This window comes from Oncorhynchus mykiss, chromosome 17 (assembly GCF_057628025.1).
Source record: "Oncorhynchus mykiss isolate SJ-2025 chromosome 17, ASM5762802v1, whole genome shotgun sequence".
Taxonomy (NCBI): Eukaryota; Metazoa; Chordata; class Actinopteri; order Salmoniformes; family Salmonidae; genus Oncorhynchus; species Oncorhynchus mykiss.
The window spans coordinates 78,984,147-78,997,935 of NC_143038.1; the positions used below are offsets into that span (position 1 = coordinate 78,984,147).

A 13,789-nucleotide genomic window follows, 5' to 3' on the forward strand; every position below is an offset into this window, starting at 1 on the left:
AGGTCATTACTCCGAGATGGTACCATTGCTAATACTGAACCTCTATACAACACTACCATGATGCTAATCCCAAATGGCACCGACATTGCTTCTAGTCCTAAGGAAACTGCATTATTTTGTTTATTTATGTATTACTTCTTACATTGTTAGCCCATAAATCTTAAGTGTTAACACATACAGCCGTGAAGAACTATTGGATATCAGAGTAAGGTCAATTTACCAGCACCACGACCAGGAATACGACTTTCCCGAAGCGGATCCTTTGTCCGAACCACCCAGCGCATTTGTACCGATTCCAGAGGCTGACCCAAAACAACATCACCAGAGAAGAGGTAGAGGGAGCAGTCTTAAGGTCAAACTTCAGAGGCGCGCAAACCACCCACCGCTTCTGAGTATATTACTCGCGAATGTCCAGTCTCTAAATAACAAGGTAGATGAAATTAGGGCAAGGCTTGCTTTCCAGAGAGACATCGGGGATTGTAACTTCTTCTGATTCACGGAAACATGGCTCTCTCGAGATATACTATCGAAGTCCGGGGGTGGCTGGTGTGTTTACGGACATATTCAATCGCTGTCCACACATACTTCAAGATGGCCACCATTGTTCCTGTACCCTAGAAGGCAAAGATAACTCCCATTCAGCACCTGTGATTACTGTATGCCTTTTATTCTTTGTCCCCAACGCTCTAGGCGACCAGTTTTGATAGCCTTTAGCCGCACCCTCATACTACTCCTCCTCTGTTCCGCGGGTGATGTGGAGGTAAACCCAGGCCCTGCATGTCCCCCAGGCACCCTCATTTGTTGACTTCTGTGATCGAAAAAGCCTTGGTTTCATGCATGTCAACATCAGAAACCTCCTCCCTAAGTTTGTTTTACTCACTGCTTTAGCACACTCTGCTAACCCTGATGTCCTTGCCGTGTCTGAATCCTGGCTCAGGAAGGCCACCAAAAATTATGAGATTTCCATACCCAACTATAACATTTTCCATCAAGACAGAACTGCCAAAGGGGGAGGAGTTGCAGTCTACTGCAGAGATAGCCTGCAAAGTAATGTCATACTTTCCAGGTCCACACCCAAACAGTTCGAACTACTAATTAAAAAAATTACTCTCTCCAGAAATACGTCTCACTGTTGCCGCCTGCTACCGACCCCCCTCTGCTCCCAGCTGTGCCCTGGACACCATTTGTGAATTGATCGCCCCCCATCTAGCTTCAGAGTTTGTTCTGTTAGGTGACCTAAACTGGGATATGCTTAACACCCCGGCAGTCCTACAATCTAAGCTAGATGCCCTCAATCTCACACAAATCATCAAGGAACCCACCAGGTACAACCCTAAATCTGTAAACAAGGGCACCCTCATAGACGTCATCCTGACCAACTGGCCCTCCAAATACACCTCCGCTGTCTTCAACCAGGATCTCAGCGATCACTGCCTCATTGCCTGTATCCGCTATGGATCCGCAGTCAAACGACCACCCCTCATCACTGTCAAACGCTCCCTGAAACACTTCTGTGAGCAGGCCTTTCTAATCGACCTGGCCCGGGTGTCCTGGAAGGATATTGACCTCATCCCGTCAGTTGAGGATGCCTGGTCATTCTTTAAAAGTAACTTCCTCACCATTTTAGATAAGCATGCTCCGTTAAAAAAATGCAGAACTAAGAACAGATATAGCCCTTGGTTCACTCCAGACCTGACTGCCCTCGACCAGCACAAAAACATCCTGTGGCGGACTGCAATAGCATCGAATAGTCCCCGCGATATGCAACTGTTCAGGGAAGTCAGGAACCAATACACGCAGCATATGTGACCAATAACATCCGCTAACCATGTGTATGTGACCAATAACATCTGCTAACCATGTGTATGTGACCAATAACATCTGCTAACCATGTGTATGTGACCAATAACATCTGCTAACCATGTGACCAATAACATCTGCTAACCATGTGACCAATAACATCTGCTAACCATGTGACCAATACCATCTGCTAACCATGTGACCAATACCATCTGCTAACCATGTGACCAATAACATCTGCTAACCATGTGTATGTGACCAATAACATCTGATAACCATGTGTTTGTGACCAATACAATACTGAAACTCTATGCAACACTACCATGATGCAATTTATTTTTAATGTTTTTATTGAACATTTATTTAACTAAGTCAGTTAAGAACAAATTATTATTTACAATGATGGCCTACCAAAAGGCAAAATGCCTCCTGCGGGGACAGGCAAAAAAAGAAACGTCCTCTCACTGTCAACTGCGTTTGTCAGCAAACTTAACATGTGTAAATATTTGTATGAACATAAGATTCAACAACTGAGACATAAACTGAACAAGTTCCACAGACATGTGACTAACAGAAATGGAATCATGTGTCCCAGACATAGTACCTGTGAGGAGACGGGCATTCTTCTTACCAAACCACATGACCTTTGTTTTGGAGGTGTTCAGAACAAGGTTAAGGGTAGAGAAAGCTTGTTAGACACTAAGAAATCTTTGTTGTAGAGCATTTAACCCAAAATCCGGGGAGGGGCCAGCTGAGTATAAGACTGTATCATCTGCATATAAATGGATGAGAGAGCTTTCTACTGCCTGCGCTATGTTGTTGATGTAAATTGAGAAGAGCGTGGGGCCTAGGATGGAGCCTTGGGGTACTCCTTTGGTGACAGGCAGTGGCTGAGACTGCAGATTTTCTGACTTTACACACTGCACTCTTTGAGAGAGGTAGTTAGCAAACCAGGCCAAAGACCATCGGGGATACCAATACTCCTTAGCCAGCCCACAAGAATGGTCTACTGTATCAAAAGCTTTGGCCAGGTCAATAAAATAGCAGCACAACATTGCTAATACTGAACCTCTATACAACACTACCATGATGCTAAAACTGAGCCTCTATACAACACTACCATGACGCTAATACTGAGCCTCTATACAACACTACCATGATGCTAATACTGAGCCTCTATACAACACTACCATGATGCTAATACTGAGCCTTGATACAACACTACCATGATGCTAAGACTGAGCCACTACCATTATTTGATTTTTATTTATTTAAACTTTATTTTGTAACAGTATTTTTATTGGGATTTCACAATTTTCACCCATATTAAGAGATACAACAACAGAGACCAAGCACACAGAAAAAAAACAAGATAAACGGCACCCACTTACACATATCTACGTGTATATATATATATATATACATATATACATACATACATACATACATACATACATACAGTGCCTTGCGAAAGTATTCGGCCCCCTTGAACTTTGCGACCTTTTGCCACATTTCAGGCTTCAAACAAGATATAAAACTGTATTTTTTTGTGAAGAATCAACAACAAGTGGGACACAATCATGAAGTGGAACGACATTTATTGGATATTTCAAACTTTTTTAACAAATCAAAAACTGAAAAATTGGGCGTGCAAAATTATTCAGTCCCCTTAAGTTAATACTTTGTAGCGCCACCTTTTGCTGCGATTACAGCTGTAAGTCGCTTGGAGTATGTCTCTATCAGTTTTGCACATCGAGAGACTGACATTTTTTACCATTCCTCCTTGCAAAACAGCTCGAGCTCAGTGAGGTTGGATGGAGAGCATTTGTGAACAGCAGTTTTCAGTTCTTTCCACAGATTCTCGATTGGATTCAGGTCTGGACTTTGACTTGGCCATTCTAACACCTGGATATGTTTATTTTTGAACCATTCCATTGTAGATTTTGCTTTATGGTTTTGGATCATTGTCTTGTTGGAAGACAAATCTCCGTCCCTGTCTCAGGTCTTTTGCAGACTCCATCAGGTTTTCTTCCAGAATGGTCCTGTATTTGGCTCCATCCATCTTCCCATCAATTTTAACCATCTTCCCTGTCCCTGATGAAGAAAAGCAGGTCCAAACCATGATGCTGCCACCACCATGTTTGACAGTGGGGATGGTGTGTTCAGTGTGATGAGCTGTGTTGCTTTTACACCAAACATAACGTCTTGCATTGTTGCCAAAAAGTTCAATTTTGGTTTCATCTGACCAGAGCACCTTCTTCCACATGTTTGGTGTGTCTCCCAGGTGGCTTGTGGCAAACTTTAAACAACACTTTTTATGGATATCTTTAAGAAATGGCTTTCTTCTTGCCACTCTTCCATAAAGGCCAGATTTGTGCAATATACGACTGATTGTTGTCCTATGGACAGAGTCTCCCACCTCAGCTGTAGATCTCTGCAGTTCATCCAGAGTGATCATGGGCCTCTTGGCTGCATCTCTGATCAGTCTTCTCCTTGTATGAGCTGAAAGTTTAGAGGGACGGCCAGGTCTTGGTAGATTTGCAGTGGTCTGATACTCCTTCCATTTCAATATTATCGCTTGCACAGTGCTCCTTGGGATGTTTAAAGCTTGGGAAATCTTTTTGTATCCAAATCCGGCTTTAAACTTCTTCACAACAGTATCTCGGACCTGCCTGGTGTGTTCCTTGTTCTTCACGATGCTCTCTGCGCTTTTAACGGACCTCTGAGACTATCACAGTGCAGGTGCATTTATACGGAGACTTGATTACACACAGGTGGATTGTATTTATCATCATTAGTCATTTAGGTCAACATTGGATCATTCAGAGATCCTCACTGAACTTCTGGAGAGAGTTTGCTGCACTGAAAGTAAAGGGCTGAATAATTTTGCACGGCCAATTTTTCAGTTTTTGATTTGTTAAAAAAGTTTGAAATATCCAATAAATGTCGTTCCACGTCATGATTGTGTCCCACTTGTTGTTGATTCTTCACAAAAAAAATACAGTTTTATATCTTTATGTTTGAAGCCTGAAATGTGGCAAAAGGTCGCAAAGTTCAAGAGGGCCGAATACTTTCGCAAGGCACTGTATATACATACATACACACACCCATACATATACATACATACACTCATGCATATACACACATATATACACACACACACACACACACCCCTACATACGTACACCATTTTCCTCTTCCCGCTCGGTGCTCCTCTCACCCCATCACCATCATTGCGTCTCTCAATACATACATTTTAAACAAACTTACAAACAGAAATTAAACAAAAAAAGCTCAGTTTAAACCAAGAGGTTAGGGTCCACACATGGAACGTACAGTGTAGTTCTGAAATACATAGATCCCCGCCATTCTACGAGAATCCTTGCAGCATAATAGCTGATACCTCAGGTTCTAGGTAATTTAGATAAGGTTCCCATACTTTGTAGAACTGGTCTGTTTTAGAATGCAATGTACATGTCAGATATTCCAGAGGCACCCATTCAAATAGTATCTTATGCCAATCTTTAATAGAAGGAACCTTATCACTAATCCACTGTAAAAGGATGTTTTTCCTCGCTGCGAAGGTAAGGATGTTGTAAAGCCTCCTTTTACCCACAGAAGTAACATGCCTACTAGGGAGACCTAACAGTAAAGAAACTGGGTCCAATTCTAGATCAACCCCTAGGGTCTTTTCAATTTCTTGCAGAACACCAGACCAGTATCTTTGTATTTTGGTACATGACCATAAACAATGTGTTAGGGTGCCTGTATCAGTTTTGCATTTAAGACACTGAGGGGAAGTGGGGCTAAAAGCATGTCTGCGATTTGGGGATATATGCAATCTGTGTATTATTCTTAATTGGATTGCTCTAGTACGATTACATATAGATATTGTTTTTGCATATCTCCAAATGTCCTCCCACATCTCTTCGTCAATAGTAACAGACAATTCTTTCTCCCACACTTGTTTCACCCTCTGTGTGTTGACAGCAGAAAAGGACCTTAAAGTATCATAAAACAGACTTACAGACATTTTCCTTTGTGGGAAAAAAAGCATTATTTCAATGACAGATACATCAGGGTTACCAATTAAGGTGGTGCTCTTCAGAATATAATGTCTTACTTGTAGTAAGTGGAAAAAGTCCTGTTTTGGGAGTTGATATTTCTCGACCATCTGCTCAAATGACAAAATTTTATCAGCAAATAAGTCATTTAGCCTGCGTATGCCCTTATTAAGCCAAAAGTTAAAGCCAGCATCCAGCAATCCTGGACTGAAATCTGGGTTGTTAAGAATTGGGGTAAGAGCAGAGGTTAGTTTGGACCTTCCCAGGAAGTGTTGAACTGACCTCCATACTTTGAGTGTGTTAAGTGTAACGGGATTATTGCAGTGATCTTCTACAGACTTGAAACTTCTGAAAAATAAAAGATCCTGTAAGGGGTATTTTGAAAGAGAAGTCTCAATGTCTAACCAAATAGAGGAGTCATCATTTGTGATCCAGTCAGAAATATAACAAAGGTGGGCACACCATTGATAGAACCTGATATTGGGCAGGTCCAAGCCGCCCATAGAACTTGGCAGCTGCAATATTGCCATCTTAAGTCTTGGCTTGCGTTTACTCCATATAAAGGAACTTAGCCATCCATTTACATCTTTTATTACCTTATTGGAGAGTAATACTGGGATCATTTGGATTGGGTAAAGTAGTCTAGGTAAAATGTTCATTTTCAAGAGGGATATCCTACCCAACCAAGAAATCGGGAGAGCGTTCCAGCGCTCCAGATCCTGTCTTATTGTATCAAACAAGGGAACAAAATTGGCTTTGTACATTTGCTGGAATTTAGGAGTTAAAATATACCCAGATACATGAAACCTGAGGAAGACCATTTAAAAGGGAAGGGGGGAGAAGTATTAGGTACAGAGTGTAGGCTACCAAGTGGCATAGCCTCTGACTTAGTTAGCTGAATAATTCAATAATATTAATAAGAGATGTAATTGAAGTCTCGGGACTAGAGATTAATATCAGGACATCATCAGCATACAAGCTTATTTTATGGTGACCATCACCAATGAGCAGCCCCTTTATAGCAGGCGTTGCCCTGATGGCCTCGGCCAGTGGTTCCATAACGAGTGCAAAGAGGAGGGGGGATAAAGGACAGCCCTGTCTGGTACATCTGTGTATAGAGAAGCTATTTGACCTTAGCCCATTAGTAAGGACAGCAGCCTGAGGATCATCATATAAAACTTTCACCCATTTTATAAAGTTGTCACCCAGACCAAATTTATTTAGAGCAAATAATAGGTAAGACCACTCCACACGATCAAATGCTTTCTCAGCATCTAGGGAGAGCACAAGACCATCCACAGCACTTTGTTGGTAGGCTTGAATTACATTAAGAAGCCGCCTGACATTGTTGCATGACTTACGGCCCTTAATGAAGCCAGTTTGGTCTCCTTTCACAATTAGTGGCAGTGAGTCCTCTAATCTTGTGGCTAGAATTTTAGAAAGCAATTTTCTATCCACATTGAGAAGGGAAATTGGTCTGTACGAGGAACAAGACTCTGGACATTTTCCCTTTTTGAGAATAAGTGAAATGTTGGCTTCTCTCAGCGTTTGAGGGAGTTGGTCATTTGAAAATGAGTGATTAAACATATCACGCAGTGGCTCAAGGATCAGGCCATGGAACTCTTTATAGAACTCACTACAAAACCCGTCTGGTCCTGGGGCCTTACCATTTTGCAGATTCTTAATTGCGAACATTATCTCTTCCTTGGTAATAGGGGCATTAAGGAGGGACCTCTGCTCTTTGGAGATAGTAAGGAGCTCAATCTTACAAAATAAGTTTTCCATTAATTTGGGTGCATCATTTGGCAGTTCTGAGGCATAAAGGTTTGTATAAAATGTCTTAAATGAGTCACTCATCAATTTATTTTCATATAAATGATTACCATCAGAATCAGTAATAGTAGCAATTGACGGAGAGTCAGCTCTCTTTTTAGCTAAGTATGCCAAGTACTTTCCTGGCTTATCGCCATGTTCATATAGCTTTTGCCTGACAAATCTCATTTTCTTTGCAGCGTCCTGTGTTAGGAGAGAGTCTAACGTTGATCTAATGACTGATATTTCCTTTAATAGGGCAGGAGTGGGCGTTTTAATGTAGTCCTTCTCTTTAGTTCCTAATTCACCCTCTAACATTTTTTGCTTTTCACGCTTTTTCCGTCTCTTAGTAGCGGTGTATGACATAATCAGACCCCTGGCATACGCTTTACAGGTCTCCCAAAGGAGCGAGGGGTTATCTGTTGATTGAGAGTTAATAGAGAAAAATGCTTTAAACTCTGAAATAAAATATGATGTGAATGTATGGTCTTTAAGAATGGTTGTGTTCAACCTCCAATGTCTTGACCGATTGAATGCCCCGTTGAGTTTTATGTCCAGGATCACCTCAGCATGATCAGATATGACTATGCTTCCTATCCTAGCGGATAAAACAGACTGCAAAGACGTCCTGGGCATAAAAAAATAATCTATTCTAGTCTGACATCCATGAGGTGCAGAGAAAAAAGTGAACTCTCTGTTGGAGGGTTAAAATGCTCTCCAGACATCCGCATACCCCAGATCATCACAAATAGCTTTAAGTGACTTAGCTTGAGGAGAGAGTGAAGCTATACCGCTGGGAAACCTATCAATAAGGGGGTTCAACAAGCAGTTACAATCTCCTCCATCCACTGCAGTGTCTGAGTTTAATTCTGAAAAGTCTAGAAATACCTTAGTGAGGAAATCAGGGGGGTGAGCAGGGGGGAAGTAAATATTCATTATAGAAAGTACCCTTGTAAAGTACCATTAATTATAACAAAGCGACCAAATTTATCTTTCACACAATTCAAGACCTTAAGTGGTAAGTTCTTTTTCACCAGAATTGCTACCCCTCTACTTCTGGATGTAAATGATGAGAAAAACACTTGACCAAACCCCCCTTGTTGTAATTTCAGGTGCTCCTTATCATTCAAATGAGTTTCTTGCAACAGGGCAATATCAATATTTTATTTTTTCAAAAAAGACAGTACCTTCTTCCTCTTAATGGGGTTATGGCTCCCTCTAATGTTCCATGTACATACACGCAGTCCGTTACCTGCCATTGTATCTTGACCATTTAATATCCAGGCTGGATCCCATTGTAAAAGTGGGGTGGTACCTTTTTCCATGAACCCTGAACTCGAACTATACTAAACCCAAAAATTAAACATGTAAAGATCCAAAAGGGGGTTTTCCCACTAGCTAACATGCAGGGGATTTCAACTCTCCAATGTAGACTCTTACAGTGCCTTGCGAAAGTATTCGGCCCCCTTGAACTTTGCGACCTTTTGCCACATTTCAGACTTCAAACATAAAGATATAAAACTGTATTTTTTTGTGAAGAATCAACAACAAGTGGGACACAATCATGAAGTGGAACGACATTTATTGGATATTTCAAACTTTTTTAACAAATCAAAAACTGAAAAATTGGGCGTGCAAAATTATTCAGCCCCTTTACTTTCAGTGCAGCAAACTCTCTCCAGAAGTTCAGTGAGGATCTCTGAATGATCCAATGTTGACCTAAATGACTAATGATGATAAATACAATCCTCCTGTGTGTAATCAAGTCTCCGTATAAATGCACCTGCACTGTGATAGTCTCAGAGGTCCGTTAAAAGCGCAGAGAGCATCATGAAGAACAAGGAACACACCAGGCAGGTCCGAGATACTGTTGTGAAGAAGTTTAAAGCCGGATTTGGATACAAAAAGATTTCCCAAGCTTTAAACATCCCAAGGAGCACTGTGCAAGCGATAATATTGAAATGGAAGGAGTATCAGACCAAGACCTGGCCGTCCCTCTAAACTTTCAGCTCATACAAGGAGAAGACTGATCAGAGTTGCAGCCAAGAGGCCCATGATCACTCTGGATGAACTGCAGAGATCTACAGCTGAGGTGGGAGACTCTGTCCATAGGACAACAATCAGTCGTATATTGCACAAATCTGGCCTTTATGGAAGAGTGGCAAGAAGAAAGCCATTTCTTAAAGATATCCATAAAAAGTGTTGTTTAAAGTTTGCCACAAGCCACCTGGGAGACACACCAAACATGTGGAAGAAGGTGCTCTGGTCAGATGAAACCAACATTGAACTTTTTGGCAACAATGCAAAACGTTATGTTTGGCGTAAAAGCAACACAGCTGAACACACCATCCCCACTGTCAAACATGGTGGTGGCAGCATCATGGTTTGTTCCTGCTTTTCTTCAGCAGGGACAGGGAAGATGGTTAAAATTGATGGGAAGATGGATGGAGCCAAATACAGGACCATTCTGGAAGAAAACCTGATGGAGTCTGCAAAAGACCTGAGACTGGGACGGAGATTTGTCTTCCAACAAGACAATGATCCGAAACATAAAGCAAAATCTACAATGGAATGGTTCAAAAATAAACATATCCAGGTGTTAGAATGGCCAAGTCAAAGTCCAGACCTGAATCCAATCGAGAATCTGTGGAAAGAACTGCAAACTGCTGTTCACAAATGCTCTCCATCCAACCTCACTGAGCTCGAGCTGTTTTGCAAGGAGGAATGGGAAAAAAATTCAGTCTCTCGATGTGCAAAACTGATAGAGACATACCCCAAGCGACTTACAGCTGTAATCGCAGCAAAAGGTGGCGCTACAAAGTATTAACTTAAGGGGGCTGAATAATTTTGCACGCCCAATTTTTCAGTTTTTGATTTGTTAAAAAAGTTTGAAATATCCAATAAATGTCGTTCCACTTCATGATTGTGTCCCACTTGTTGTTGATTCTTCACAAAAAAATACAGTTTTATATCTTTATGTTTGAAGCCTGAAATGTGGCAAAAGGTCGCAAAGTTCAAGGGGGCCGAATACTTTCGCAAGGCACTGTAAGTCTGCATTGCCGCTCCATAGCCTCATCCTTTATATGTATGGAAAAGAAAATCAATAGAAGAAGATTGAGGCTCTTCCACCTAAAACCAAGCCTGGGCACCAATATGGATTCACACATATCTCAGCCTGAGCTATAGCGGCTATTACTTTAGCAAGAAAAATAATAAAGATACAAATATCACCGAGCCGGAGTACGTGAGGACTCCCACCACACCACTGTTTCATGATCAGATTCAACCAAAAATAAACAACGTTATCCAATGCTGCTGAGGTGCAGCTTAAAAGTTATTTACCCGAGAGAGTCAATAAACGCAGCAGCCTCTTCAGGTGTGTAGAGCTTTTTAGGCGATCCGTTGACCATAATCTTCAATGTGGCCGGGTACAACAGTGCGTAGTCCATCTTCATTCTCCTGAGTCGAGCCTTCTCCTCATCAAACGCTTTGCGTCTTCGTACAACAGCAGTGGAATAATCATTGAAGAATGAGACCTTAGGACTTTTACGTTGACTACCATCAGAGCCGATGTTTCTAGCCGCGTCCATGACGCGCTGCTTGTCGGTGAAGTTGTGGAACTTTATAACCACCGGCCGTGGGCGCTGATTGGGACCGGGTATCGGTGCTTGAGAGCGATGGGCTCTGTCCAGCTTCACACGACCAGCCTTAGTGTCCATTTGTAGGTAGCCAGGGATCCATTCCTCAAAGAATTTTACTGAACGTGTCCCTTCAGAATTTTCCGGGAGTCCCACAACACGAATATTGCATCTGTGTCCTCGATTATCCAAGTCGTCAATGTGCTCCGCCATTTCGCGAAACTGTTTCTCAAGTGCTTTTATCTTAGCGTCCATAGATGTAGTTGAAGTTTCCACTGCATCAATTCTTCCTTCCGCCTCAACAACACGTTTCACAACCCTCTGTAGTTCAGCTGAATGGCATGCACATCCACAGGGGTGGTGGTTTTGGTCGACTTCTTAGTAGTTCTGTTGGGCATGTTGTCGGATATTTTTGCGAAATAGCCGTCAAGACTCATTATATGGTAACTTATTTAGCCAATTCTACCACTTTTTCAAGCTATGAGATTAATGTAAAAATATAAATTTACGAATGCCACGAGAGCTCGCTGAAACACCGTGTTCTCTCTACGGCGCCATTTTGTCCCCCATTTAAACTTTATTTAACTAGGCAAGTCAGTCAAGAACAATGACTGCCTACACCGGCCAAACCCTAACCTGGATGACGCTGGGCCAACTTTGCATCCCCCTATGGGACCCTCAATTACGGCCGGTTGTGATACACCCTGAAATCGAACCAGGGTCGTTAGTGGCGCCTCTAGCACTGATATACATTGCCTTGGACCGCTGCGCCACTCGGGGGCCCATTGCTAATACTGAACCTCTATACAACACTAACATGATGCTAATACTAAACCGGTACAAAAATTAAAGTAGTTGGTGTGATTTCTCCTGTGTTGTCTTGTAGTTCCTGAACTCTGTCCGTCTGTGGGACTTCATCGAGGAGCGCGAGCAGCGCAGTGTTGCCCAGCCGCAGGAAGATGAGGTCAGCGAACTGAGAGAACTCTTCATGCAGATGTCTGGTCCAGGAGGGGAGGAGAGCAGTGCAGTGTCTGCCCAGCCCTGAGCCCTCAACCTGGGGCCCTAACTACCCGTTATCCAGGCCTAGCCCCAGCCCTCTGACCAACGGCTCATATCAAATTGCAAACATACATACGACACTGGACAATAAAATGTACTCACTAGTAAGCCTTTCATGTTGATGGTTTCAGGCTTTTTTTAAATGATATTTTTACTCATGGTACATTTGTGTGGAAAATAACATAGTAAATCTGTACATAGAGCTGTAATGGTTCTGTTAGAGAAGCTGCTATATTTTCCAGATATGTTTTAGATAATTTATCTCTAGAAGGCTTTTTATATGAATGGGGTAGACATCTATAGAATGAACCATAAGGTCATAGTTTTCAAGTACAGTGAAATGCCTTTACTTTCTTTTCATTGGATCTATAGAATCAGTTTGAGGTTGTACAGATAGATCAGACAGCCTCTCAGCCAGGCCACAACATGTGTTACAGTTAGATCACATATAGACATTTTTAAAAGAAACAAAACGTGGAATTCAAATCAATGCACCCAGGGGCTCTATTCAAGCTGGATTGCTGAAGTGATAGGAATTACTTTCATTTTCGATTGAGCCGACATATTCAGTGTTCACTGTGAATGCGGTCTCTGCTGACGCAGTAACATTGGCTTTAAATTGAAATCCCGCTGTAACGCTGAACTTCCACAATACGGATTGAATAGAGCCCCAAGTCTGTTACATACTCGTTGTCCATGAAGGTATGGTGTGTTCATTTAGAGGCTTTTACATTTACGTTGCAACTAGTTCCTTCTATAGGAACTATTTAGTGTTGATGGATGCTCACATTATGAGGTTTAGTGACTTTATCCTTTTAATGGTATAAAATTATGATGTTGACCTTATTATCCTACATCATTCATCTATAGTAAGAGAATAAAGCAGACCCTGGGTGATCTATCAGTCAGCCTGTAGAGGTGCAGAGGAATGAGCTCCTACCAGTAGTCGTCTCTATTATCTAATGTATTGAGTGAAGCTGCCTGGGGAGACTAAACTATAGTGTTTAGATAATATTATACTACCGTGTTTAATGTATATTCTATGGGAAATCAGAATCACTATGTTGGCTTTTATTTATCCAATTTCTTTTCAGTTTGAATGATTATTTCCAAAAATAAGTTCAATAGCAGCAGTCCATTCATTCAATAAAGAAAATGTTTGACAGCAGAGGAATATGAGTGTTATTTCACCTCCCTTTAACATAGGGGTTAATGTATAGATTGAGGCCAGACAATATAGTACTGCTTTATATCCTGCGGTTCACAACCCTGGTTGTACGGCTGGAATGGTGTGGGTGGGTGTGTCGTAGTTTTTGACGATAGCATGCTATTCACCTGCTAATTGTTCTGGGTGGATATCTAAGAAATGAAGCTGTTGCTATAGTAATGCTATATTCTGACCTTGACTTAATTCCC

General features: G+C 41.7%; 1 protein-coding gene across 9 annotated transcripts in view; it reads left to right on the forward strand.

Annotated features, from left to right (window-relative positions):
- Positions 1-13,541, forward strand: part of LOC110494846 (E3 ubiquitin-protein ligase makorin-2) — a 76,602-nt gene extending 63,061 nt beyond the window's left edge. For all 9 annotated transcript variants that reach the window (XM_090206542.1, XM_090206541.1, XM_090206546.1 and 6 more), the window contains one exon: positions 12,201-13,541. In XM_090206542.1, the coding sequence (XP_090062668.1) occupies positions 12,201-12,359 (159 nt within the window). In that variant the 3' untranslated portion in view covers positions 12,360-13,541. The remainder of the gene's footprint in view (positions 1-12,200) is intronic.
- Positions 13,542-13,789: the final 248 nt, after the last annotated feature.